At 49.6% G+C, this 13,308-nt stretch overlaps 1 protein-coding gene across 1 annotated transcript in view; it reads right to left on the reverse strand.

Moving 5' to 3' along the window:
* Positions 1-2,132: 2,132 nt before the first annotated feature.
* The window catches only part of LOC144507597 (uncharacterized), a 282,765-nt gene continuing 271,589 nt past the window's right edge, over positions 2,133-13,308 (reverse strand). The window contains exons 49-50 of the mRNA XM_078234752.1: positions 12,833-13,066; positions 2,133-10,376 (exon numbers count right to left, since the gene is read on the reverse strand). Of these exons, the coding sequence (XP_078090878.1) occupies positions 10,230-10,376; positions 12,833-13,066 (381 nt within the window). The 3' untranslated portion in view covers positions 2,133-10,229. The remainder of the gene's footprint in view (positions 10,377-12,832; positions 13,067-13,308) is intronic.

The following is a 13,308-nucleotide window of genomic DNA, read 5'->3' on the forward strand; positions in this document are numbered from 1 at the left end:
CTTCACCCAGAGCGCTCAGTCTGCGGAATTCACGACACAGAAAGTAGTTCAGGCTAAAACATTGAATGTTTTTGAGAAGCAGTTAGATATTGCATTGGGGGTGAAGGAGATCAAAGGATATGGGGAGAAGGCGGGATTATTCTTTCTTATTCATTCGTGGGACATGGGCGTTGCTGGCTGTGCCAGTAATTATTGCCCATCCCTAGTTGCCCGAGGGCTGTTGAGAGTCAACCACATTGCTGTGGCTCTGGAGTCACATGTAGGCCAGACCGGGTAAGGCCAGCAGATTTCCTTCCCCAAAGGACATTAGTGAACCAGATGGGTTTTTCCGACGATGGTTTCATGGTCAGCAGTAGATTCTTAATTCCAGATTTTTAAAAATTGAATTCAAATTCTACCACCTGCCGTGGCAGGATTCAAACCCGGGTCCCCAGAACGTTCGCTGAGCTTTTGGATTATTAGTCCAGCGATAATACCACTAGGCCATCGCCTCCGTGGAATCAAACTATTGAGTTTGATGATCAGTCATGATCATAATGAATGGCGGGGCAGGCTCGAAGGGCCGAATGGCCTCCTCCTGCTGCCATGTTTCCATATTCCAGGTTTTGCTAACTGAATGTGTAAATCCCACCAGCTGCCATGTTGGGATGTGAACCCAGGTCCCCAGAGTGTTGGTTGGGTTATCTGGATTACTGATTCAATGATATATTCATTCTGCCACCATGTCCCCAGAAAATAAATATAGTTTGCATCCTGGCTACTCAACTCTTTAGAATTAGAATAAAATGGAATTCCCCTCGTGCAGAAGGAGGCCATTCAGCCCATCAAGTCTGCATTGACAACAATCCCATCCAGGCCCTATCCCTGGAGCCCCAATATTTACCCTGCTAATCCCACTGACACTAAGGGGTAATTTAACACGGCCAATCCACCTGACCCGCACATCTTTGGACTGTGGGAGGAAACCGGAGCACCTGGGGATAAAAAAAGAGGAAGCCCATGCAGACACCGGGAGACAAACTCCACAGAGTCAACCAAGGCCGGAGTCAAATCCACACCCCTGGTGGAGAGTTGTTGCTGAATGGTCTCCTTCAGCTTGATGGGCTGAATGGTCTCCTTCTGTCCTGTAAGAATTCTGTTCTATTCTGTGATAAGGGAAAAAAGGGAATAGAAGGATTTGATCATTGGTTGAGATGGCGACGAGGGAGGAGGCTCTTGGGAAGCCTTAAAGCCACACGCACACCCTTTGACATCTGGTTTGCTTCAAGCTCTGAACTTTTTGTAATTAATTTTCCACGTTCCTTGTACATCCACTGGCTGGCGGCTGGTTCTTCTAGTCACAGAAACGCAGAATACTACAGTACCAAAGAGGCCCTTCGGCCCATCAAGTCTGCACCAATACATGAAAGCCCCTGGCCTGCCCACCCAATCCCACTTGCCAGCACTTGGTCCATAGCCCTGAATGTTACAATGTGCCAAGTGCTCATCCAGGTACTTTTTAAAGGATGTGAGGCATCCCGTCTCCACCACCCTCCCAGGCAGCGCATTCCAGACCCTCACCACCCTCTGAGTAAAAAACCTTTTTCTCAAATACCCCCTAAACCTCCCACCCCCTCACTTTTAACTTGTGCCCCCTCGTAACTGACCCTTCAACTAAGGGGAACAGCTGTTCCCTATCCACCCTGTCCATGCCCCTCATAATCTTGTACACCTCAATCAGAGTCACAGAGGTTTACAGCATGGAAACAGGCCCTTCGGCCCAACTTGTCCATGCCGCCCTTTTTTTTTTGAGGGGGTGAGGGTCACCCCTTCAGTCTTCTCTGCTCCAGAGAAAACAATCCAAGCCTATCCAACCTCTCTTCATAACTTAAATATTCCATCCCAGGTAACCAACTGCCGCGGTCAATGGGATTTCCTGTTGTGTACAGAGCACCCCCCCCCGCCCCCGCACCCCGCGCACCCCACCAAAACCTTCAGCAGGAAGCCACGGCATGGCTCACCCTCCGCAGGTCTGGTAGATTCCCCCTCATTGGGAGCGGTAGATAATTCCAGCCAATCTCATGAGGTACGCAGCAGCAGGAATGAGAATTCGGAGACAAAGTCAATTGCATTTTTTTTTTAATTTTGTAACTAAATTTACATATTTTTTTCTCCTGAATATCAAATTTTTTTTACTGCATTAATATGCTACAGACCTTATAACAAAGCAACCTGTATTTTTTTTCAGTGCTTGACACTCCAATGTACAAACATATATCACAGACAGAGGGAGGAAACCCATATAAAAAGCACCGCATGAAAGTTAGCACCAGGTCATTGCAGGCTCGGAACCGGAGGGCAAAGTATGGAGAACCCACGGACGGCGAGATCGGAAATCCGAACAGAGCGCTTTCTTCTCTTGAGAGGTTGCTCGCTCTGGAGGGGAGTTATGGTTCCACTGGGAGGGGGTTGGGTGGCGGGGGTGGGGGGTTTGCCACCCAACGGACTTGAAGAGGGCATCACCAGCCAGGTCTCCAACCCGCCATGCCCAATGACCAACAAGAGGCACTGGTTGACCTGGGACCCTACTGATGATATCTACTCCCACCCTCCCTCCCAGCCCCTGGGCACAACTGTAGAATCTTCTGCCAATTCCCCCAAAAAGATCAGGCGACCCAGCGCAACCTCCAACACGTCATTATATCTTTTTCTCCCTCATCCTCCAATCTAACCCAATGGATTTTGGTTGCGTACCTCGAATTCCTGAGGTGCATATACCCTTTCGATCCAATTCCCCTCCCCACCCCCCGCCACCCCCACCTCCCCGGTAACGCCTATGCATTCCTAGCTCCAGTGCATACACAAGCAAATCACCCTTATTGTTGTTGTTCAGCTTGGCCCTTGAAGAAGCTACATAAGTGTCGAGGTGATGCTCTGGGAGAAAGGTTATGTGAATACTTGCATGTTTTATTGATACAGGAAGAATATGCCAACACCCTACAAGTGCGCTAACTAGGAATTAGGCTTCATGGCGAATTATGCAGAGACGTTCCTACTCTCCCTTCCTCCTATACAGGGGAGCGAACATATGGAGTAGGCACAACACGGTCCGTCTCAAGAGTGCCGTATATGATACAGTGGTATAGGATTATAATGGCGGTACATATACATGAGCGCTTAGAGAAGAGGTAGAAATACCTTCCAATACAGAGTCTTCAACCCTAAAGATCAGTAGCCCCACAATTTAAAAATCCAACTCGATACAACAGTTCATCCATCTCCAGTTGAGCTCAGTGTACGGGGTCGGGCGGGGAGTGAGAGGGGATCTCACTGAAACTTATGAAATTCTAACAGGGGGTAGATTCAGAAGGAATGTTCCCGATGGTGGGGGGAGTCCAGAACTAGGGGTCATAGTTTGAGGATAAGGGGTAAACATTTTAGGACTGAGGTGAGGAGAAATTTCTTCACCCAGAGGGTGGCGAATGGGTGGAAGTCACTCCCACAGTTGAGGCCAAAACGTTGTGTGATTTCAAGAAGAAATTAGATGTAGCTCTTGGGGCCAAAGGGGTCAAGGGATATGGGGGGAAGGGGGGATCAGGATATTGAATTTGATGATCAGCCAAAGAGCAAAGAACAAAGAAAATTACAGCACAGGAACAGGCCCTTCGGCCCTCCAAGCCTGCACCGACCATGTTGCCCATCTGAACTAAAACCCCCTACTCTTCCGGGGACCATATCCCCCTATTCCCATCCTATTCATGTATTTGTCAAGAACGCCCCTTAAAAGTCACTATTGTATCCGCTTCCAGTATCTCCCGCCATGATCGAAATGAATGGCGGAGCAGGCTCGATGGGCCGAATGGCCTACTCCTGCTTCTAATTTCTATGTTTCTAAGGTACTTCACAGAGGTACTAAGCTGGAGGAGGAGGAGGCAACATCAAGCCTGGTCAAACAGGTGAAGGAAGAGAAGTGAGGGAGGGAGGAACGGGGAGGCAGAGAGGTTTAAGGAGGGCACTGCGGCTTTTAGGGCCCCATTGCAGCTTAACTCACGGCTGCCATTGACTCCGGGAAGCAGGGGGGAAGGTTGCCTAGGAAACTGGAGATAGAAGAGGAGTGTTGAAGAAGATTAGGGATATAAGGAAAGGAAAGGGGATGCAGAGGTTTATACACTGGGAATGGAATTATAGCTTCTCAGGCCTTAGGGGAACCAGGGATAAATGTAAGTCAGAATTGGGGGGGTGGGGGAAGAAGAGGGATGCGGTGGAGAGGGGGGATAGGATTCAAGAGGCAGCGTTTCAGATGAGCCGAAGATGGGTGGTGTGAACAGCAAAATAGTCAAGTCTGGAAGCTGAGGAATATTTGTCACTCTGAGTTCCCCTTTCCCCCCACCCACATCCAGGCTAACCCCAGGAACTATATGAAATTCACTTCTGTATATTTTGATGGAGTGGACGAAAGAAAGAATGTTTCCTCTCGTGGGGAAGGGCATTACTCGAGGCCGTCAATATCAGACAGTCACCGAGAAATCCAACAGGGAATTCGAGAGAAACCAGTTCACCCAGAGAGCAGTGAGAATGTGGAACTGGCTCCCACGGGGAGCAGTCGAAGCAAATGGTACGGATAGATTTGCGAGGAAGCTGGACAAGTATTTGAGGGAGAAGGAAATAGAGGCAGATTTAGATAAGGAAATGCAGAGGATGAAATGGAGTGTAAACACCAGCATGGATTGGATGGGCTGAATGGCCTGTTTCTGTACTGTATACCTCGTTAACTATCCCAGGGAGAAATCTGAGGTTCAATGGCATAATGATGAGTCCAGTGGGTACAGTTCATTTTTACTTCATCGCTATTTAGTTCATCAAAAACTCTTGAAAAAAAGAGTTTACAATAGGTACTTTGGTGTCACAGGTGGGGTTTCTCATCCTCTTCCTCCAAGATTGCAAAGTCTCGCTGGAAGATGATCCCAGAAGATGGCAGGGGCCCTGACCCAAGTGGCCCCACTCCATTTTGTGAGCCAAGATGGCCGACAGGCCATTCGGCCCCAAGACTCTCCCACTCACCCAAGGCCCATTGGGGGTAACCCAACACCAGTGCAAATCACCGGATAATCATCAGGAAGTGGCTAACCTTCCTCACCCTAGCCTGTGGCAAATAGGGAGGGCACACGTTTAACTTTCAGTTTACTTACTAGCGTCACAAGTAGGCTTACATTAACACTACAATGGAGTTTACTGTGAAAATCCCCTAGTCGCCACACTCCATGGTGCCTGTTTGGGTACACTGAGGGAGAATTTAGCACTGCCAATGCACCCTAACCAGCACGTCTTTTGGATTGAGAGCGCAAACCGGAGCACCCGGAGGAAACCCCACGCAGACACGGGGAGCAGACTCCCCGCAGATAGTGACCCAAGCCGGGAATCGAACCCTGTGAGGCAGCAGTGCTAACCATCTCCCCTCAGCCAAATAAAACCCCAGACCAGCCTAAGCTCTCTACCTCAGAAACTGGTGAAGCAGGGAGCGTAATTGGTGCGCCATCTTGGAAAGTCTCTTCTGAGGCAATCCAGGACAAGTAGTCAAGAATGTGGACTAAAAATGGCTTCCAAGTCCCCGACATTTTGATAGCCTGAGGCTACTGACCCCTAAGGTCAACGTGAATTTCTTAACCTCTGCCCAAAAGCTTAATAAATCTAATCCAAATGTTTTTAATCTTCTTAAAACAAAAAATATTTATATACACAAAAGCACCTTAAACTGAAATAAATTATGCCGACAGCTCAAGCAGCAACTAAAAATTAACACAACTCCATAAATTATTTTTTCGTCACAAAATAAAGTCAAGCAACACAGTTTTAATACAGTTTTGGCATGTCGAGATTAGCACCAATAAGAAATTTTGGTTCGAGAAGAATCAAGGCTGGAATTCTCCGGCCCTTCACGGATTCCCGCTGGAGTCAACAGAAATTTAGCTGAGCGCCGGATTCCCCGTCCCCGGGGCGCGAACGTCCGGAGAATTCCAGACCATGTCTGTCACAGTAAAACCAGGAAGAATTGGGGTGGGGGGGGGGTAAAGGGTCAAGATGAAATGGTCTGTAGCAATTTTGTAAAAATTAATCTCCCCCTTTGTTTTTTATTCGCCTTGATATATATATTAAATTTGTATTTTCCTGGCGATGAGAGAGAAGGTGCCAAGTCTTTTTTTTTTGGGAAAGGTAACATCTGCCCCTTTAAAAAGGCCATCGATGGTTCGCGTTTGGTCACTTGCTCTTGGTCTACCAGTAGGCAACAGATTGACAATTTCTATTTTTTATTGGTAGTTGTGCTTCCTAAGGTGATTGCAGCCTCACCATGGTCAGGTATAGGAGGGCGAAAAGACAAAATGATACGCCTTCGACTGCCCCCAGACTGGAGGTGCAAGTACCAAGCGGGTCACTGGGCAAGATGGTGGAACTAGCCTATCTGTGGCCCTTGTCACCCTCCAAAGGGCCACAGCTTCAAACCTCCGATCTGTCAGGGCGTCAGTGCGGCCTCCTTGCTTCTCCCATATCAGCCACCCTCTGTACCCCCTCAGCAGTGCCAACTGGCACAGAGTATCGTCCAGTGTTGCACCCAGTGAACATTGGCATTGACGGCCAGACGTAGCGATGTTGCACAGGAGCTCCGAACAACTGGGGGATCATTTACCCCAGGGTGTTGACACCATTTGCACTTTCCTTCCAACCTGATAGAACCGCACAGCACGAGGGTGGTGTGGGGGGCAGGGGGGAGGGGGGGGGGGGTGAAGGAGTCCATTCAACCCATCAAGTCCAGCTCTTTGATAGGAGCTACCCAATTAGCATGGCATGTGCCGTTTACACTCAATGCCCCAAGCAATTGGGCAGTGATGGTCCAAGCACATTTGTTATGGGTGCCTTGATGCCCGTGCTTCTCTTGGTGAAGCCCGGGGGAACGGTGCGTGCGTGGTGGGTCCAACCCAAAGAGGAAATGGGCAGTGATTATCCAAACATGAGGGAGGAGGCCACAGACAAGGAACAGCCAATACTTATTTTACAAAAATGGCATTTTATTCACTTGCTCATTTAAATTCACTAACTTAAATTATCTGGTGGTCATTTTTCAACTGCCTACCGATTAGGTTAGCCCTGGAAGCTCATGCTGTACGTATTTAACTGTCATACGGGAATAACACGGAAGCTCTGTACAATAGAGGGATTCATAGCCCAGGGATTTTTTGCACCATTTCCTCCCAATCTCATAGAACGATACAGCACAGAATGGGGCCATTCGGTCCATTGTGTCTGTGCTGGACCTCTGAAAGTGCCGTCCAATTAACCCCATTCCCTCTTGCCCTTTTCAGAGCCTGGCAAATTTTCTACCCCTGCCTCTCAAGGGCTTAGATCTGGTTCCCGATCATCACCGTACATTGTGTAGAAAAATACTCTCCTCATCTCTCTAAGCAGAGGTATTGCGTTGGAAGGGAAGACTCAGACAAGAGATGAAGGCACAAAGTGTAGCCACATCTGTTGGAATTCGAGATTGTCGCAGACTCTTCACTGAGTGGCGTTAAGGAATAGATCGTGCGCTGATTGTTTCAAGCTAGGATCTTACAAAGAATCGCTTCGTCTCCTGTTGTTCAGCTTGGACCTCTGGTCACTTGAAAGTGGGAGCTTTTTTATTCATTCGTGGGACATGGGTGTCACTGGCTGGGCCAGCATTTATTGCCCATCCCGAGTTGCCCTTGGAGAGCTGTTAAGAGTCAACCACATTGCTGTGGCTCTGGAGTCACATCTTGAGAGCGCCATCCGCGTTCTCAAGACCAACCGCAACATTGTCATCAAACCAGCAGACAAAGGAGGGGCCATCATCATACTGAACAGAACGGATTACTGCAAAGAAGTGGACGGCGTCGCCACATCGTCACATGTAGGCCAGACCGGGTAAGGATGGCAGATTTCCTTCCCTAAAGGACATTAGTAAACCAGATGGGTTTTTCTGACAATGGCTTCATGGTCATCTGTTAATTCTTAATTCCAGATTTTGTTATGGAATTCAAATTCCACCATCTGCCGTGGTGGGATTCGAACCCGGGTCCCCAGAACATTAGCTGAGTTTCTGGATTAATAGTCTCGTGATAATGCCACTGAGCCATCGCGTATCAAAATCCCGTAAATCTAGTCAGTTGAACATTGCAGGGTAAGGTGTGGTGTGCCTCAAGGCAATTAAATATTCCATAGAATGTTTCCAATATGTGGTGGGATACTTGCTGGGTTTGGAAATGTTGGAGGGTATTAAAACCCACATTTTAGTCAAACTTGGAGATTTAATGTCTTTCAAGGCATTGGTGCCAGTTGCAATGGAACAGAGCAAATGTCGCAAGAGTTTCATATACATTTCAGGACCCAACCTTTGGGCTCAAACAGGGATGCGGAGCCCACGCCATGGGGAAGACAATCACTCATAGAACTGCAGGATCCCGACAGTGCAGACAGAGGCTATTCGGCCCGTCAAGTCTGCACCAACTCTCTGAAAGGACTTCCCACCCAGGCCCTCCTCTTCGCCCCATCCCCATAACACTGTGCATTTAGCATGGCCAATCCGCCTAACCTGCACATCCTGGGATACCAAGGGGCAATTTAGCATGGCCAATCCACCTAACCTACACATCTTTGGACACTAAAGGGCAATTTAGCATGGCCAATCCACCTAACTTGCACAGCTTGGGACACTAAAGGGCAATTTAGCATGGCCAATCCACCTAACTTGCACAGCTTGGGACACTAAGGGACAATTTAGCATGGCCAATCCACCTAACTTGCACAGCTTGGGACACTAAGGGACAATTTAGCATGGCTAATCCACCTAACTTGCACATCTTGGGACACTAAGGGACAATTTAGCATGGCCAATCCACCTAACTTGCACAGCTTGGGACACTAAGGGACAATTTAGCATGGCTAATCCACCTAACTTGCACATCTTGGGACACTAAGGGACAATTTAGCAAGGCCAATCCACCTAACCTGCACATCTTTGGACTGTGAGAGGAAACCGGAGCACCCGGAGGAAACCCCACGCAGACACGGGGAGAACGTGCAGACTCCACACAGACAGTGACCCAAGGCCGGAATTGAACCCGGGTCCCTGGTGCTGCGAGACAGCGGTGCTAACCACCGCGCCACTCAATCACCTTCCTCCAGTTCGGCCAATTAGTGACCAGAAGGAAGTCTTGCCATCCAATGAAGGGCGAAGGGCAAACTCGCTAAACCAGAGGGCCAATAGCAAGGGGATGTAGGAAAAGTCTAAATGCAGAGATTTGGATTGAGTCAGGTTTCTGGGGATTGAATATTTCACCCTACTCCATCTGTAGAACAATGACCCTCTCTCCTTAGCACCAGAGATCTTCAATGTAAAGAGAAATGAGATTTGGAATGAAGGGCGGAGGTTCACGTAAATGCCAGCCTTGAGTTGAGCTGAAGTGTAGACTCAATGTCATGACGTGGATGCCATAATCCCCATTGCAAGCAGAAGCGGCTCAGGAACGTCTAGCGTGCTGGGAATGTCCATGAATCCGGGCTCAATCTGATGCTCTCTGCCGGACAGGCTCAATACATTGCAACAGGGGAGAGTGCTGTTAGACCTGAAAAGGTCGAGGGGAGCGGGGGGAGGGTAGGAGGTAGTCAATTTTCTTGTGGTCACAACATAGTTTCAGGTTTTTTCTTTCGAACAAAATGTGGCCTTCAGAGAACCAAATGACCAGCGTTCTGAGTTTCAATAGTGTGAGAAGATTAGTGTCCAGGGGACTAGCTTTTAACACAATTTCTTGGCCTAAGCGACTCTCCACCTGCGAAGAACCAGATGACATGTTGGATCCTTCCAGAGAAAGGGCACTTGCTGAAGGGGGAAGGTTTGGTGCACAAGCCCTCTACAGCGATCGAGAGATGCTGGTAGAAGACTCCCCAGCTATCTACCATCACCCTGGGTCAGTTGTGGCATTCGGAATGACCTAAGGGACAACCACCACTGACTTGGCCTCTTCAATAGGTCATAAGACTTTGGCCCCACAAGGGCAGGAATTATTTATTGTCCTTAACACACAATAAAACAAAAAAAACACACCCATCTGCAGCATGGTTAATAGAGACAAAATGAAATACAAAAAACAATGTGCATTTTGCATTACAAAAAAAAAGGAGGGAGAAAGAGAAACGGGGGTGGGGGGAATAGTCGGACAAGCAGTTCTGTTTTCTGAGGCTTAGCTGCTGAAACAGACAGGGCCAACCTCAAAGCCAAACTTCTGCTGGTGTTCACCAAAGTCAGTCACGGCGATGTCCTTGATGGGCAGGTCGACAACCCGCGGTGAGTCAATCTCCAGCACTGTCCGATCAGAACCCTTCCTCAGCTGCAAGAGTCAGAAGCACAAAGCAACGTCAAGCGGAGAGAATCATCGAATCCCGACAGTGCAGAAGGAGGCCATTCGGCCCATCGAGCCTGCACCGACCACAATCTCACCCAGGCCCTATCCCCGTAACCCCATGCACTGACCCTAGCTCGTCCTCCTGGCACTAGGGTCAATTTTGCATGGCCAATCCATCTAACTGACACATCTTTGGACAGTAAGGCGCAATTTACCATGGCCAATTCACCTATCCTGCACATCTTTGGACACTAAGGGGCAATTTAGCATGGCCAATCCACCTAACCTGCACATTTTGGGATACTAAGGGACAATTTAGCATGGCCAATCCACCTAACGCTGCATATCTTTGGACACTAAGGGGCAATTTCGCATGGCCAATCCACCTAACCCACACATTTTGGGATACTAAGGGGCAATTTAGCATGGCCAATCCACCTAACCTGCAGATCTTTGGACACTAAGGGGCACTTTAGCATGGCCAATCCACCTAACCTGCACATCTTTGGACACTAAGGGGCAATTTAGCATGGCCAATCCACCTAACCCACACATTTTGGGATACTAAGGGGCAATTTAGCATGGCCAATCCACCTAACCTGCACATCTTTGGACACTAAGGGGCAATTTAGCATGGCCAATCAACCTAACCTACACATCTTTGGACTGTGGGAGGCAACCGGAGCACTCGGAGGAAACCCACGCAGACACAGGGACAATGTGCAGACTCCACACAGACAGTGACCCAAGCCGGGAATCGAACCCAGGTCCCTGGCGCTGTGAAGCAGCAGCGCTAACCACCGTGCCGCCCCACGGTGCGGTCGATCTTACGGCTCTCGCACACACTTCTCCCCCTCGCTGCGGCAAAGAGATGTGCGCGTTTTCCAACTGAGATCTAGTGGACCATCCAACTTTGGACGCAAGAAGGTGTGAGATAGAATGGGGGTTGGGGGGGGGGGGGGGGGGGGGTGTGGCAAATCTACCCCCCCATTGCTGGCAAATGGTCTTTTTATTTTGGACCTAAACACAATTTTATGCATCTTCTTCCTCAAGCCAAATCTGCATCCCCTGAATCTCTTTCGCAAGCTACATTCTCTTGAATTTATTTTTCCTCAGTCTGTCTGGGGATGTGGGCATTATTGGCAAGACCAGCACTTGTTGCTCGTCCCTAATTGCCCCTTGAACTGAGTGTCTCGCTCGGCCATTTCAGAGGCCAGTTGAGAGTCAACCACATTGCTGTGTCTCTGGAGTCACATGTAGGCCAGACCGGGTAAGGACGGCAGATTTCCTTCCCTAAAGGGACATGAGTGAACTAGATGGGTTTTACAACAACCCACTGGAATCAAGGAGAGCGAAAGTCTAGCATTTCTGTAGCACCTTTCACAAGCTTGGCCGTGTCGCAAAGCCCTTTACAAACAATGAAATACTTTTGAAATGTGGTCATTCTTACGATAGAGGCAACACGGGGACACAATCGGGAGGCACAAACAGCAATGTGGTTAACAACCGAGTACACTGTTCTGGTAACGTTAACTGAGGGTTAAATATTGACCAGGACACGAGGGAGAACTCCCTTCCAACAATGCTTTTGACCTCCCAAGGAGATAGATGGACCTGGCCTAATGTTTGATCCGAATGATGACACCTCCAACAGTGCAGCACTTCCTCAGAACTGCATTGGGACTCTGGGATAATTCTTCAGAGGCAGAAGTCCCTTCACCAAAATCCCTTTATTTCCAATTCCAACAGCAGTACACAGAGTGCTCGCAGTCAGCAGTCTACCTTCGGGAGCGCCAGAGGAACTGACACTCCCGGTTAAATACAAGGAAAAGACACCCTGATTGGCCCAACAATTGGATCCTTAATCAAGGAGTTCATATTCCAATCGGCCAACCTCAATGGCCTGATTGCAGTCACTACAGAGTGCCAGCCCAGGAGGGTATTAACACTGTATGAACACAGTGTCCAGGTTAAGTCCTGAACATAGGCACGAGGGGCTCTTTAGCACCCCCTCCACCTCCCCCCACCACCTCCTCCCACCCCCATCCCCCCTCCCCAACCTGCTCTCCCCACGCCATTCCCCCCTCCCCATCCTCCCCTACCCCCACCTCCCCCCCACCCCAGCCCCCACCTGCCCCCCCACTCCCTCCCCCACCCCATCCCCCCACTGTCCCCCCTCCCCCACCCCATTCCCCACATTCCCCCCTACCCCATTCCCCACCCTTTCCCCCCACCCCCCTACCCCCACTTCCCCCCTCTCCCCACCCCCTCACCCTTCCCCCACCCCCTCCTCCCCATTTCCCTCCCCTCCCCTCCCTCCCTCCACCTCCCACCCCCTCCCTGCACCTCCCACCCCCTCCCTCCACCCCATCCCTCTCCCCCCTCCCCCCCCAATCACACGCTTCCCGTGACCCCCAATGACAAGAACCGTTTTCGTTTACCTTGCAGCCATCATAGATGGCACTGATGTATGGTGTCTTAGTGTAGGACAACTCCTCGCCATTGGCTCCAAGGAACCGCACCGCCTTCTGATAGCTTTTGGTGACAGAGTCGTACCAGGCGATGGACTGCTGGCAGTTGTAAATGAACCTCTGCCGGGCTGTGGCGCTCAGAAGGCGCAGGAAGGTCATCTGCACCACATGGACGGGGTTGCCGTCAGAATCCGTGTACATTAGCTGGGGGAAAGACAAGAAACGGGCTGCACGTGAAAACAAAATGGCGAGGCAAGGATCGGGCCAGGGAATGGGATCATTCAGTGCCCAGTCAGACAGAAAGCAAACATAGAATCCCGACAGTGTCGAAGGCCATTCGCCCCATTGAGTCTGCACTGACTCTCCAAAATAGAACTTGCACGTCCCATAACCCCGTACATTCACCACAGCCAATCCACCTAACCTACCCATCTTTGGACTGTCGG

This window comes from Mustelus asterias, chromosome 19 (genome assembly GCF_964213995.1).
Source record: "Mustelus asterias chromosome 19, sMusAst1.hap1.1, whole genome shotgun sequence".
Lineage (NCBI taxonomy): Eukaryota > Metazoa > Chordata > Chondrichthyes > Carcharhiniformes > Triakidae > Mustelus > Mustelus asterias.